The following is a 16,906-nucleotide window of genomic DNA, read 5'->3' on the forward strand; positions in this document are numbered from 1 at the left end:
AAATACTGATATTTACCCCTTTACCAAAAGGGTCTGTTTTGGATGAACGCAGCGTGAGATTGAAACACGATAAATCTGGTAGTACACTAATATCGCAAATACGAATAAAATTGGTATCCCACACAGCATTACATGTAAACTCACCACAGCGTAAAAAACCAAAGAAAGCAGTTTTATAAATACATACCAACATGAGATCAACAAATGGGTTAAACATACCCTGTTGAGCAATAGCGTTACACATATAAGCTAAGATTGCACAAGTAATAGGGAGACGTTTGACAGAAGTGTTAACTTGAGTCTTCTTAACAGCGCGCAAGATATAAGACAATCGTAGAGTGTTGGCGGTAGGGTCCCCCAACTTATTCTTAATGTAGTGAAATCTAATACCAGCTAGGTATAGTTTGATAGTGTCAAATTTAAGGTGCAAAGACTTCTGGCAGTGTGTCACGAAACGAATAAGCACATCCTCATCCACTGCAGGCAACGTGTTGGCAGGAAAACTTGTGCCCTGCATAAGGATGAAAGTTAATAAACAGTTAAGTCCCGACTGGTACGAAGCTCTTGTACGTTGGCTTAAAGCAGAGTCCCACAATGAGTCCACGTGCAGGCTTAAGTCATCATAATTGACACCATTGGGAGGCAAGGAACAGGATGAAGGTCTGCCTGAGGAGCCAGTTTCCGAAACCTTGACATCTGTGAACGGGAGATAGCGTCAGCAATATTATTATCAGATCCAGGTATATGCCGAGCATGCACAATAAAATTGTACATAGCTGAATGAAAAGTTAAAGTTCTAACTAGTCTCATAATGCTCTTAACCTTAGACCTTCCTTTAGTAATAATGTCGACAGTTGCCATATTGTCACAATGAAACAAAACACGCTTTTTGCACCACTGATGGCCCCATAACACACACGCCATAACGATGGGGTATAATTCGAACAAGGCCATTGAAGGTTCAGAACGCTGGAGTTCAGCAGGGAAAACACCTTGGAACCACTGATTTTTATAAATACCACCAAAAGCTACATTAGTAGCATCTGTAAACAGGTGGAGGTCAGCTGCACTAGTCACATGATCATCAAGGAAAAAAGAAGCACCATTCCAGTTCCTCAAAAACAAAGCCCACATGTTTAGGTCCGAACGACATTCCGCATTTAATTTAACATGAAAATGAAGTTCGCGCGCAGAAGTTGAAAGTGAAATGAGGTGCGAGACAAACGATCTTCCTGGTTTAACACAACGTGTGGCGAAATTCATGTGTCCTAATAAGCTTAGTAGCTCGCGTTTCGTGCAGCATTTCCTATTAGCAAAAGACTCTAGCACACATATGATACGAGATACTTTCTCAGCTGGAAGTCTACATTCCATACGAGTAGAGTCCAAAAACACCCCCAAGTATTCTAAACAGGTAACTGGACCCACTGTTTTGTGTGCTCCAATAGGAATATTGAGATCTTGAAACACTTTAAGGAAGCTGGACATTGTTCTAGTAGCGATAGCGGATGCCGGCTCAATAACGAGGAAATCATCCAGAAGGTGCAGGATGTGCTGAATGTTATATTTGTTCTGAGCTATCCAGCAGATGGCACGGGAGAGATTGTCGAAAAGTTTAGGACTTGAGCGACTCCCGAAAACCAGCCTAGTGAAAAAGTAATATTTTCCATCCCAACATATACCGTGATAGGGCCACAGTTCTGGCTTAATTGGGAGTAATTTAAAAGCGTCCGTGATGTCGGTTTTCATAAGCCAGGCATTCTGATGTAATTCCTTGATAACCCTAATAGCGTCGTCAATAGAAGTGTATTTAAGAGAGCAAGTTATCTTATCTATCAAACTGTTTAGGCTAGGATTGTTCACATCTTGATGGGGTGCCGACATGTCAACTATGAGGCGTTTTTTCTTTGAATATTTGTGCTCCGCAAGGCCAATAGGGTTGATTCGGTAGTTTTTGTATGGGATATGATCAAAAGGACCCAGGAGGTATCCTCTGACTACTTCCTTGTTGACTAAATCTGTCACGCTTTCATGATCCGCCAGAGCTGATTTCAGATTGGAACACTCAAACGAGTTTAATGGTAGGAACTGGAAACCGGTGTCAAAACCAAAAGTTAAGCCATCTAATAAAAAGTTCACAAAATTTTCATCTGGGTGGCCGTCTAAAGCTGTTTTTAAAGCTGTTAAGTTAATAGGTGTAGAAGCTCTCGGGTGGAATAACATATTCATTTTTTCTTGTTCAAAGTCCTGGTGAGCTCTAAAGGGCAGGCAGATTTGGAGTGGCTGCCTTTGCAGGACAAACAGACATGTTTGTAAGAACAGGAAGATGAGTTGCATCCAAAATTACTATTAAAGTTATTGCATAATTCTATACCATCTTGGTACACGCGAGGGCGCCCATGACTGTCAACAGAAGGGGGACCGGTAGGACGGGAAGTAGATCCCTGCTTTGAACTCCTAAAATTTCCACTATGGGTCCCTTGACGTTTGGGTTCTACCACAGAAGTAGGACAGAAACCTGTTCCATGCAAAGGACTGTCGCACAAGTCACAGGTGAGTGGTCGTTGGTTTGTGAAAATGTTACAAAATAAAACATTGTTCCTAACTGACCAATCTATGGGTGTGTTGTTGTAGCGGAGCTGTGCTGCGGCTCTAGCTGAAAATTGTCTGTGGTACTCATAGAAACCGACATTGTACCTGGTACCCATGTCTACTATATCTCTTTCGTATAGATCGAGTTCAACACGTCTAGCAGGATAGACAGAGCACATCACCTGCTTATACACTCCGAATGCCAAGATGAATTCATTCAACGACAAGGTGCGTGAAAGTCTACAATCGGGTTTTGAAGAAGAATGGCACTCAGGGTCAGAGCTACCTACGTAATACGGGATACGCAAGGCGGCCAGGTTAACATCTCTACCCGTAATGATTTGTTGACGCAGCGCGGGAGATACAGTTTCTACCAATGGTAAAGATTCCGACACATAGCCAAAACGTGATCGTTTGGAAGAATTCTCACCTTGAGATAGTGTGCTGTCCTCCTGAAAACGCTTGTAAGCTGTTTCTAAAGTGTACTCAGCCTGTAGTGGTGTTGGAACCAGCTGCACTGATGGCGAATTTATCACTGCTGGAACTGGTCGAGACGAGTCAACTACGGGCTGATTTTCACTACCGGCGGCTGCCGCCACTGGACGTCTTGTTTGCGATTCCAACCTGCTCTCTAGACGTTGGTAGCAGTTCTGCAGCGTAGCAACACTTTCTGTCAAGTTTGTAACAATGTCAATTAGGTGCTGATTGACATCGTTAGGTCTGGAGCTCTCCCGTTCACGTGAATTTACGTGGGGGCCGCCATCTTGTCGCGAGGTATCATGGGATACCGCACCTTCCCGATGATGTACGACGGGGTTAGCCGCTCTCACTTCCGTAACAGGGACGCTGGCTGTCCTGGCTTCGCGCAGCATCCTCACCAAACTTCTGCGTTTGCATCCAGTGCGGAACGGAACGTTTAGGGCGCGCAGTTCCTCTTGTAGCCTGGCGATCGTCCAGTTATCTAGAAGCTCGGGATCGTAGGGCGCAGATCGAATGTTCTTGCGTTTGGGTCCCATAACTAGTCGGAGTTGACACACACAAAATAAAAACGTAAACACAATCAATAGCCGTAAGCTAAGGGTTTATAACGTCAAGAACACCAAATCTCGTTGTCGAGCGTGAATGCGGAAATACGTCACACCACAAGAACTTGTGGAAGAGGTCCTTTTTAACTAGTCCTACGTGAAAACACACACGTATCCAAAATGGCGAATGCCAGAACCCAGTCTCTCAGCACTCCTCGAAGGATTAAATGTCAAAAGAAAAGTTACAAAGTAAACTCCGTCACTATTAGGTTGACTAATCACATCCTTAAGCCACTTTATAAAGGTATATCCATAAGGGTAAGGTAGGAACGTATGCAAAGTGTTAATAAACGAAAGATAATGCACAAATTTCGCAAACAAATGCCTCCACCAAAAACTCAAACTATATGCTGCGGGGCCTTCAGATCCCTAACAGGGCATCCTCCCCGAGAACGCTGATTGGTCAATTAATTAGCATCAACCAGAACTCATCAGCATACATAAATAAACAAAATTATAATGCCTGCAGGGCAAGGAAAATCACTAACACTAATACATAATGAAAATCTTAATTGAAAATTGCTATGTCAGCTAGCAAGGAGAACTTATTGTATATAAACTATAATTTAATAACAATATTAAATTATCATTTAAATACGCTGACCGAAATACCGTTATCATGAGGGGCAGCTCTGCAGTATCTAAGAAACGTGAATTCTGTTTACCTTTCAATATCAGCATTAAAGTACGGAAGCTAAGATGGATACAGGTAAGAAAATAAACAATATTTCACAAGCAGCGTTCATGGTTCGCTAGGATCAAAGACACGTAACAATTAACGTACATGAAGACTACAAAATTGATATCAACCCATCCCGACATCAGTCTGCAGTTAAATTACTTCCCAATTTGCCTTTTTCCAGTTTACCGATCATTATCTAAGTCTTTGATGTTTACTTTGCGTTGTATTCATTTGATCATAATGTCGACTTGCTTAATTATATATACACTTATCAACACTTTATAAACAACTGTTGCTTTCTTCACTTTTAATTTTCATTTTACGACAAGAGATCCCACAAGGGTCTTTGCGTCCACATTATTAAGTCATTAGATGTTAGATATTTTTATTTCGATTTTCTTCATTTCTTCTTCTTCTTCTTTTTTTTTTAGATTGTATTCTATGAAATGTGAACATTCCTTTCTAGAAACAGAGATATTAATCTTTAACTATCAAACTCAAGATAATTGACTGTCGGCAATTGTGTTCCTCTGGTCAGTCCTAAAATCAGAAAGGCACAATTAGGGAACCAACAATGTACATACATAGATGATATTTTAAAAAAGATTCAGTACTTCTCAAGAAATACTGAGGACAATATCTAACAGTCAAAATCCAACATGGCAGCCTTTCAGCCATTTTGCGTTTTTTAATCAAACCAAAAAACAAAAGAGCAGAACTAGTGAACAGTAGAACCTATATATAGAATATCTACCGTTTGTTTACGACGAAAAGCGAATTTTCTAAGACAAAATTCGACATGGCAATCTTTCAGTCATTTTCCTTTTCTGGCCTTTTTTAAAAAACAACAGGGCACAATTAAGGAACAAAGAAAACTTGTGGATGAAATATTAGAAAGGGCTCAACTAGGGAACAAAGAAAACTTGTGGATAGATCATAGATCTATCCAGCACTTCCGAAGAAATTACGATAACGAATTTCCAAAGCCAAAATCAAGATGGCCACCTTTTAGCCATTTTTTCTGATCATATTCATTATCACAAGGGCACAACTAGGGACCAAAAAGGAGTCCACATATCAAACTGAGAATGATCACCATTTCTTTCAAAATACAAGATGGCCGCCAAACGACCATTTTTTTTTTTTTTTTTTTTTGTCTGTCCCAAAATGGCGCAATGCATCACTAAGAACAAGGCAAATGTGGAATTTTGAAATTATCCATCCGATACTTCTCAAGTCATTGCGATAATAAAGATTATTTAAGGACACACGGACGGACCACGGACAATGGACGAATGACTGTTTGAACAGTCTGCCAGTTAACGATCTGGTGGTGGTGGCAAAAGGTCAAACAACATGAGATCAAAAAATAAAAGGGAACAATTTTCAGGCCAGCTTTTTTATAATGCAAAATCGTATTTAGGTGTTGTTAACGTAAAACATGTAAACAGATCTTGATTTGGGACAGATATATATGACAAAACACCATAGAAGGAAATTCTATGTGGGCACGGTCAAGGGTACTGTGTAGAAATGTAGATATTGTTAATGTCGGCGTAGTTATTGAAGTACCCATTACAGATAATGTATATCAAGATCTAATATATATATATATATATATATATATATAAAACATATTTTGAGTGAAAAATACTATCAGTTCTCCCTTCTCACGAGTTACAACCAGTGTCGCTATACTAGTATTACTTATATGTGTATATTGCGTTGTGAATTCGTGCCAAATCTCTATAATACCGCGAGGCGGTTCAATGTTTTGTTAATTACCAGATACCGTGTTTCTTTTTTAAAACCATGTGAACATTTTTGCATCCAGACAATGCTAAGATCAAGGTTGGAGATATGGTATTACCTAGTATGCTGTATGGGTAAGTGTATTTATCTCTCTCGGAACGAGTCTTTGTATCCACGTAACGATGACAAAGCATTGCGGTTTAGGAAGGAGATAAACCCTCCTCATATTACCCATTTTGCATTTCTGACTCGTCACCCGCACAGTCTATACAGTTGAATGGTTTTTTATTACGAGGGTACATCTGTACTTTGAGGTCGGTCATTGACACCAAGCTGTAACCAGCCGACCAACCTGACCTACCTATAAATAAATAAACAGCACAGATGGCTCTAAAAGTGTCATGACGTAGTAATGTGAAATTTCATCTGGTTTTTTTAAACATTAAAGAAGTAAGACTCCTGGGAAATTTATCTACGTCACAAACAAGTTAATGGAATATTTAATGGAATGGACATTTGTCCATAATTACATATTGCATCCTGATTGGTCAATAACCTTAAGTTGAAAGCTGAAATCTTGAAACCTACGTAACGATACAGTATTGTGAGGAAAGAATGTATACATGGCCTGGATAAAAATGCTAATATACCGATTTGTTTTAAAAATTTTAAACACGTACAAAAATCATAACTTTATATAGATAATTGAAGAAATGGCATCATCATCATGAACTGAAATTGATATAATCGCCCAAACATTCACAATCGTGAGATGCTTCAGAGAGAAGGGGAGAGAGAGAGGGAGGGGGTGGTTCGGAAAGGGAGTTGGCAGGAGAACGAGAGGGTCATTTATTCAAGAAAAAAATCTAAAGCGTAGATGTGAAGTTAAGCTGCAATACAACGTTGACTGTTCATCCGGGAATTTAGTAATTGCGTATATGCTTTATTTTTTCCTAAAGAACGAACAAAGATCAATAAGATTCGACAAAGATATGCTGTCCTTGTCTAAAACTTAAACATGTTTAAGGTAAAACACCACCAGATATGTAAAGATATGCAGTGTAATTGCTTACAACCACTTTTAGATATGTCTGAACAAAACATTTGAAAATAACACTAAACAGCAAGCTGTACGTACCATTAGGAAAATTCACCGAACCATGCAGTCGTTCATGAAATTAAAAAATTTAGCCATGACAGAGTCACGTGTTTTTAATATATCCTTGACCTAAATAGACGATATATACACACGAATGTAACTACGACACGACGTGAATACCTATCTTCTGCCAATAAACATGTTAAAACCGATGTCGATATGTGATAAACTACATCTTAAATGCTTAAATTCTGTATTAAAATAATGTGCCTGCAAACAGAAACGGTGTTTGATATTCAGGAAGTGGCACAAACCTGTTTTAGTTATTGGGTACCAAAAGAAATATGTTATTATGTGTTTACTAACATTTTTATATGTAAACGCCATATGCCATCTTGGCCTGTGATTTGCTAAAAATTTTGTTTAAACCGCGGTGTACAGTTTGTCTTTCAGGTCAATACATTATTGTATATAATGCTAGGTACTAATTTATTAACATTTGAACATTGCCACACAACTGACGAAGGACGTTGTTTGACTCGTGCATGTTTTACTTGTAATATATAACCATAATTTTTTATTTAACACCTTTCCAGCTGATATAGTTCACACAGCTTGGCCAAAATGAAAGCACCCGAGGGGTCTTGTTGGAAGAGGAAACCGGAGTACCCGTGAAAAACCCGTGTGGTTGGGCAGCCGACCCTATACCTTACCTTGTCTATTTCGGGAATCGAAAGTAGGTGTGTTACAACTGTATACAAATATTACAGGAAATCTTTTATGTTTAATACCTTTACCCAACGTAGCACGACGCCATCATCAAAATGACGTCACACACAATTCATTGAGTGGAGCGTTTTTAATAGCAGCAGTCGAATAGGGTTTTGGGATGTATTTATATAGTTCGTTATATGGTGTAGTCTTGGGTCATGAGTTATCAGTTTTTATAAAAGAAAAAAAATGTGGATTTAAAGAATTATTGTTGTTTACGTACAAAATAAGACGTAACAAGAAATCCAGCCTTAGAAGTTCGTGCTTTCCAGTAATTAAAAATAAACTGTCACTTATTGAATTTGCTTGTCTGTTGCTCTCAATTCAAATTTCACTCATAATCGTATTTTGATAAAGAATTTGATAAATCATACCGTTACAAACAATAACATATTTCATTCTGTTTCTCCTTTGACGTGGATTCATAAAAAAAACATTTAGAACCGGTCTCAATGTTATTGTTATTCCTACAAGCAATTACACTCAGCCCAAAGAAAATTATTTAAACGTTTAGATCGACACTAAGCTTGTGCGGATTACCTATTTGGAATCTTCAGTGAGGCGTGTATACTTTTATCTAACAAATGGCATAATGTGGTGATAAAAGAACAGATTTGACCCTGACCTTAAACGACTATCGGGTCAAATCCCTGGTATTGGACAAGATGTCAGCACTATATTTATAGATAAAGATTTTCTTCAATTATACCAGCAGGAGAAAGGAAACTAGACTAATCCTGATTACAGTACTAGGTAGTATTGTTCCCGTCTTGTTCCCCTGTTCATGTCACGGTAGCCTAGACATATGAAAAGAACCCGTGTAAATTGAACACTCAAATGCCCGCATTTCTTCCTTCCTAGCTTTCTTTGACATGAATTGTACAGATAGTTCGACATTTTCCGATTCAAACAACATTAAATTATTAACTCCCCAACATGCTGTATATATAAAAATAACAAGTACTGTGTGCCCGAAATTATGTGTTTATATCCCGTGTGTCTATATCTATGTGTCTATATCCTGTATGTCTATATATATGTGTCTATATCCTGTGTATCTATAACTATATGTCTATATACTGTGTATATATATGTCTATATCCTATGTATCTATAAATATGTGTCTATATCTTATGTATCTATAACTATGTGTCTATATCCTGTGTATCTATATCATGTGTGTCTATATCCTGTGTGTCTATAACTATGTGTCTATATCCTGTGTATCTATAACTATGTGTCTATATCCTGTGTATCTATAACTATGTGTCTATATCCTGTGTATCTATAACTTTGTATCTATATACTATGTATCTTTAACTATGTGTCTATATCCTGTGTATCTATATCCTGTGTGTCTATATTCTGTGTGTCTATAACTATGTGTCTATATCCTGTGTATCTATAACTATGTGTCTATATCCTGTGTATCTATAACTATGTGTCTATATCCTGTGTATCTATAACTATGTGTCTATATCCTGTGTATCTATAACTTTGTATCTATATACTATGTATCTTTAACTATGTGTCTATATCCTGTGTATCTATATCCTGTGTGTCTATATTCTGTGTGTCTATAACTATGTGTCTATATCCTGTGTATCTATAACTATGTGTCTATATCCTGTGTATCTATAACTATGTGTCTATATCCTGTGTATCTAGACCTATATGTCTATATCCTGTGTATCTATATTTGTGTCTATATCCTGTGTGTCTATAACTATGTGTCTATATCCTGTGTGTCTATAAATATATGTCTATATCCTATGTATCTATATCTGTGTCTATATCCTGTGTGTCTATAACTATATGTCTATATCCTGTGTATCTATATCCTGTGTGTGTGTCCATATCCTGTGTGTCTCTATCTATGTGTTTATATCTAAGTGTCTATATCCTGTGTATCTATAACTATATGTCTACATCCTGTGTGTCTATATCTATGTGTCTATATCATGTGTATCTATAACTATGTGTCTATATCCTGTGTATATATAACTATATGTCTATATCCTGTGTATATATATGTCTATATCCTGTGTGTCTATAACTTTTGTCTATATCCTGTTTATCTATAACTATGTGTCTATATCCTGTGTATCTATAACTATGTGTCTATATCCTGTATGTCTATATCTATGTGTCTATATTCTGTGTATCTATATTCATGTGTCTATATCCCGTGTGTCTATATCTTTGTGTCTATATCCTGTGTATCTATATCCATGTCTCTATATCCCGTGTGTCTATATCTTTGTGTCTATATCCTGTGTATCTATATCCATGTCTCTATATCCCGTGTGTCTATAACTATGTGTCTATATCCTGTGTATCTATAAATATGTGTCTATATCCTGTGTATCTATATCCTGTGTGTCTATATCCTGTGTATCTATATCCTGTGTGTCTATATCCTGTGTGTCTATATCCTGTGTATCTATATCTATGTGTCTATATCTATGTGACTAAATCCTGTGTATGTCCTGATATTTAATCTACAACCGATGGAAACATTGCATAGAGACTGAATTATCAAAAACATTTATCTATTTTTAGATCTTATAAATTTGATCTTGAAATTGTGCACTAGCAATGACTTTTTCACCGCTTTGGTAGACACTAAGAGCATATCATATATTCGCTTTGACCTCAGTGACGTCAGAGCTAACCTCTAAGTCTCATATATATTCGTAAAACAGAAAATGTATATGAATAACCTCTGAAAAGCTAGATTATTTTCCGTAGACTGTAAAACATGTTGTCTTTCACACGAACAATGCTAATTTTTTATCGATAGGAGAATGCTTGATATACAAAGATAGTATTGGTCTCCGTTTTGCAGGAACTTCTAAAAAAATTCCTGTAAAGTTTAAGAAATCATTATTCATATAGATAGTGTTAATGAAATTTATGAGAACGACTCACCTGAGAAAACCAGGATTTGTAATCACACTTCATGTATGAAAATATTGTCCAAAATGATATAATGAGGCGAAATATATTTGTTTCCTATGCTTTTACACCCCGTCGATAGCCATGGCCATTCTGAGGCAGGTAACTCTAAAAAAACTGGTGGTTTCCTCACTGAGCAACATATGGGAGACCCGTCGCATGAGGTAAGTGACTCGCAAGTCGCGTCAGCACAAGGCGGTCTATTTCTCATCTTCTTAAGAGATGCAAATCACCCAAAGTATAGATCGAACCGCACACCTCGGATCTTCAACTCGGAAGATCCGAGTCTGATATTTTATATTTGAGCTATCTCTAAAACGTTTGGTTTATTGTTATCTTACGTCATATAAAGAGCCTGGTCATCTTCAAGGACGTGCTAGGATTGGGTGGTGGAGGTAAGAGGAAGTTCCCGAGGGAAAACCACCGACATACGACCAATACCTGGCTACATATAGACCTCGAACCTACGACCTAGAAAACCTGCACGAACGGAACATAAACACGTGCTAAACCGGAAGTTGTAAATTTGAGACGTGAGATACCTCATTGACGGTTAAAGATAAGTTTAATATCATTGTAAGACAGAATTTGATCTTTTATGTTTTTTGAAATAAGTTTTAAATGTTAAATGACAATGAGTTATCAGTACGATTGTCACCGTATAATGTATAAAGTAGAATACAAATCGGTCAAAAATAAAAAGATAAGTCGTTAATTGCCTGATTTTTCCATATTTGTCAGCATATATATGTCTCTGTCAGCATATATTTCCAACATGTTATACATGGACCCTTTAGAAACCGCTTTAGTGGATTTGGTTCATATTTTTTATAGGGTAGGTATTTGTCAATCCCTCAATTATCCGTGTGTTGATGGTATTGAAGACACAACTCACTATTTCCTTAGATGGTCATTATTTTTTAATTATAGACGTACATTGTTTAATACTTTGTGTGATTAAGACGTAGATTTTAATAGAGAAACTACCTTATGGGGCGACAGTGTTGTATGAAACTAATTGTAATATTGTCAGATCCCTTCAAAAGTTTATTTAACAAACAAAGCGTTTCAATAATACCTGATTCTGAACTTTTTGTAGTCGGCACTAAATCGATATAAAATTTTCTCTCTGTTCTTTCTATATTCTCATCCTTTAGATTTAAACTTATAATTGTATGTCTACGAAATACATATTTTCATGTTGATAATATAAATATCTGTCACGTGCAGTATATTAATTATTTGTAATTCTATTTAAGGAGAAGAGTTCATAAGCTGCTATATTTTGTGTCTGATCCACCTGTCTGTTACTGATAATAAATGTTGAAAATTAGAGGTATATAGAAAGCTTTCCCTAGCTTGATAGTAAAACACAGAAATATTTACCCTAGGAGGAATTCCCGACATTCTAACATTGGTAAAGCCTCGGGTTGGAAAGACGTGAATCTCCTCCTGAAGTGGAGATTATTCTGTCCTACCCTCAAGTTTAGGGAAACTCCTGTTAATCTTCACGACCTGACGAAATTGCATTTATTTATCTGTTTATTTATTTATTTATCTTTCTATTCGTTTATTTCATCTATCTATTTTTTTAACTTTTCATCAAGTGGAATCGGTGATATTCTATTGAAATAAGCAATCAACATCATTTGAATATTTGAAAATGATAGTAAAACCGTATAACGAATGCTTTATATAATAATGAAGGAATAATTCGTTCAAAATACAATCAGGAAAAAAACCGTTCAGAAACGCTTGTGATCTTTTCTTTTCGTGTCTTTTGAAAGAGTATTTCATTTTTTGCTGGAATGAGATTATCGCTTTCATTACAATCCTTGAAAATATTAAAAAAAAAAGTAATTAAAAGAAAATCAGTGAAAAAATGCAACACTACAAAGTCAAGACGCTCTGATACATTCCTTAAGTTTATACAACTTTATAGGACAAGAAAAGTACTTTTCTCGTCCATCTATAGGACCTTAATACATCTAGAAAGAAAACTTCTGCTGTGAATTTCAAATGCTTTTTTATCCGAAAAAAATCTAATAAAAAAAATTTCAAAGGATAAATGTTATCTTATTTTAAACCTATAGCTTAAGCATATTTTATTGGCATATAATATGAAAGGAACTGTAGTCAATAAATTTATCAAACTTATCAGTAAGCTTGCCAAATAACATTCATTGCATGGATACAATTGAGGTCACGTGATGATATGAAAGGTACATACAATTTAAACACACATAAGTTGATAACATATATCACAGTAAAATCAAAACTTACTGAGAGAAAAAGAGAGAAATGGAGGAGGGAGAGGAGGATGTACGGATAAAGATAAAAGGTATCAATCACATCTCCCCGATATACCTAGAACATTTTGTACCGCTTTGGCAATTTTAGATAATTTAGATAATTTTTGATAGTGAATGTACGCATGCTCTGAAAAAGGGACAGGTCATTGAAAAATTGATCTTAGCAAGGATACACAGAGTTGCTTAAAAGACGGCGAAGAAAAATGTCCTAGATATATAGTTAATAATCTCTTGATTAAGACGTACACTATTTAATATTTGACGTGGAATAATTCAGTGAGGGTGAATTTCTAATGTCGTAATTTAGATTTATTCAATGATTCGTTGCAGAGGGAAAGAAACAATTATGTGAAAGATGTAAACGGAAGTGTTGTTCTCTCAGCTGGTGTCCTCCCACATCATATGGGGCTATATTTCCTAAACATTCTTGTAACAATTCGTTGAGAATATTTTGTGCCATATTGTTAACAATGAAATAGAAAAAAATCCGAGCATCTCTTCATTTTTAAATGGGTAACCAGCCAGTTCCCCGATATAAAGATTCTTTGTGTTTAAATCCAGTGACAATTCTTGTAGCCTCTAATTAAATTTTCTCCAGCATCACGGTGTTAGTTCCATCGCAGTTGCCCCAAACCTTACATCTATATTCAAGAAGAGGTCAAATATAGATTAAAACGAAGTTCTCTAAGTTGTTCCTTAATTCTGTTATAACTAATGCCAGTTAATGACTGAATCTAAATTTCCATAAATCTCGTAAGGATACCGAGGAGGTATAATTTATATGAATTGGTTTCGGAATGTATGAAGGAAGGATGGTGTCCGCTTTCTTATGAATTGTGTAACTCCGATCTTGAAGAGTTCCGTGTGAATTCTGTAAAAAGTAATTTTTCGGATGATAACGTCATATTATAAATGGCACACGCTGTAAAGTATTTACTCAATATATTCAGTCATACTATCTCCATGTATTTTTAACGTAGGTTTCACGTTCAGACAATAATCTGACCGAACCACTCTTTGGGTCTAGTCGGTGACCCTTCATACCTGATACTAGTACCCTTCATACCTGATGCTAGTACCCTTCACACCTGATGCTAGTACCCTTCACACCTGATGCTAGTACCCTGTACTCTCTACCTCCTACCATCTACCCTCTACACCCTACCCTCTACCCGGTACTATCTACCTCCAACCATGTACCCTCTACCCCCTACCCTTTACCCTGTACTCTCTACCTCCTACCATCTACCTCTACACCTTACCCTCTACCCGTACCCTCTACCCCCTCCCATCTACCTTCTACCTCCTACCCTTTACCCTGTACTCTCTACCTCCTACCATCTACTCTCTACCCCTACCCTTTACCCTGTACTATCTACCTCCTACCATCTACCCTCTACACCCTACCCTCTACCCGGTACCCTCTACCCCCTCCCATCTACCTTCTACCTCCTACCCTTTACCCTGTACTCTCTACCTCCTACCATCTATCATCCACCTCCTACCCTTTACCCAGCTCTCTCTACCTCCTACCATCTACACGGTACCCTCTACCCCCTACTACCTACCTTCTTTCTCCTACCCTTTACCCTGTACTCTCTACCTCCTACCATTTACTCTCTATCCCTACCCTTTACCCGGTACCCTCTACCCCCTACCCCGTTCCCTTTATTCCCTACCTTATACCTCATACCATCTACCCTCCACCTCCTACCCTTTACACTCCTCTCTACCTCCTACCATCTACTCTCTACCTCGTACTCTTTACCCGGTACCCTCTACCTCCTACACTCTACCCTGTTCTCTCTACCTCCTACCATCTACCCTCCACCTCCTACCCTTTACCCTGTACTCTTTACCTCCTACCGTCTACCCTCCACCCCCTACCCTCTACCCTGTACCTCCTACCTCCTACCCTTTACATTGGTGATTGCAGACCTACAGTGAAAACCAAGTTTTCATCCAAGATTGTTTCAACTGAGAGTGAATCAGAAAAAAAAACATTCGGAGTCATATACATGTAAGGGTGAAGTTAAAAATATCCCCTCTGAGAGTGCACAATCGTTGTGCCTATTATCTAATTAGGTTGTATAAGTTAAATTGAGATGTTTTAGAGTAAATATGACAGTAAAATCTAAATGTGATTTTGAAAAACCTTGTGAGAAGTTCCTTTTTCCTTGGTGCAATATGCAAATTGTAATGTTGACTGCTGCTAAGAATGAAAATCTATCAGCAGAAAAAAAACGTGAATTCAAATTTTAGCTAACCTAGAACGAAGGGTCAAGTGAGCTATTAGGATAGAGCATCCGTCGTCCGTCGTCCGGCATCTGTTTAGCTTTCCTATAAATCGCTAAAAGTCATAAACCATTGAACAGACTTAAACTAAATAATTCAGTTAATCCTTAGTACAAAGGGAATCAATTTTGTAAAAACGATGGATCTGGACCTCCTGGGGACTAAGGGGCGCAATGGAGGAAAAATTATCAGTTTCTTAAAAATATATTCTGTTCTTCAGGAATCGCAGGACATTGTCCAGATTTGGTCTGAAGCGTTCCTTGTTTAAGCGAAATCAATTCTGTATAAACGGTCGGTCTTTAGCCCCCTTGGGCGGCAGAGATGGGGCTCAGTAGGAAAAATAGAGCAATTCTTTCAATTCTACTCCTTCTGTGGGAATGAATGGGTTTTTGCCCAATTTTGGTCTTAGGCATCTTTTGGTGAATAGGAATCAGTTTTGTAGAAACAATTCGAGCATTTCAAGGCTAGGGGATGGAAGTGGGTTGGACCCAATGAGGGAAATTTTTCTAATTCTTGAAATCCTTCTTCTTACGCAGAAATACCTGGAAACCGTTCCAGTGGGGCCAGAAGCAATTCTGGGTTATGTATCATTGGTGGATCCCAGCCCCTAGTGCAGGAGGACTGGGACAAAATAGAGGGAAATGGCGCATTCTGTATAAGCATTCTATTTGTCTAGGAATTTTTTTTATTTCAGAATATTTTATTGTCTTGGTGGTATTGACAATAGGAATTGGGCAACAGGCAGAGCCTATGAAAGCCCTCTCCTTACAGTGCATAAACAAGTATACAGACACATCAATCAAAATTAAAGATAACAGATAATAATAATATTAGGAATAAGAATGTAGAAGATAGATTCAAATGGATGATTATATAACAGAAATGCAAAATAGGCATCACCATCATTTGTATTATTGAGTTCCAGAGCAGTAACATAAACTAAAAAGTACAATTAGGTATCACAAGATATTACAAGACTGGGTCAAAATATGTGTAGGAATTCATGGAAACCGTCCTCTTTTTGGGCTAAGACTATGCTTTGGTAAAGTGGGCGATGTATAAACAGTAAGTAACAGAACCCCCACCCTATCCCAAACCCTTTCTTCCTTTTTTCCCGCGGCAGAATGAACCAAAGGGCCAAATAGTGGCAATTCTGCAATATCCTTCTACAGCTGGAACTGGAGACACCCTTGGTGAAGAGAAGTTCGTTTTGTAAAACCGTGCATCTTACCCCCTCTGTGAGGAGGGAGAAATCAATTACGGGGATATACAAGTGTTTTCAATACCTTTTCTTTTAGTTTAAATCATAATATTTCTGTGAACTAAACCAGATGAGCAATACGGGCCCTGTTGACTTCTT

The 16,906-nt window shown here is 37.5% G+C and overlaps 1 protein-coding gene across 1 annotated transcript; it reads right to left on the reverse strand.

Moving 5' to 3' along the window:
* Nucleotides 1-612: 612 nt before the first annotated feature.
* On the reverse strand, nucleotides 613-2,229 carry LOC132556980 (uncharacterized). The gene has a single exon (XM_060221444.1). The coding sequence runs from the start codon at nucleotides 2,227-2,229 to the stop codon at nucleotides 613-615; it is 1,617 nt and encodes a 538-aa protein (XP_060077427.1).
* Nucleotides 2,230-16,906: the final 14,677 nt, after the last annotated feature.

The sequence above is a fragment of the Ylistrum balloti genome, unplaced genomic scaffold, assembly GCF_031769215.1.
Source record: "Ylistrum balloti isolate Yb309-2 unplaced genomic scaffold, AGI_CSIRO_Ybal_v1 Utg370612, whole genome shotgun sequence".
In the NCBI taxonomy this organism is placed as follows: Eukaryota; Metazoa; Mollusca; class Bivalvia; order Pectinida; family Pectinidae; genus Ylistrum; species Ylistrum balloti.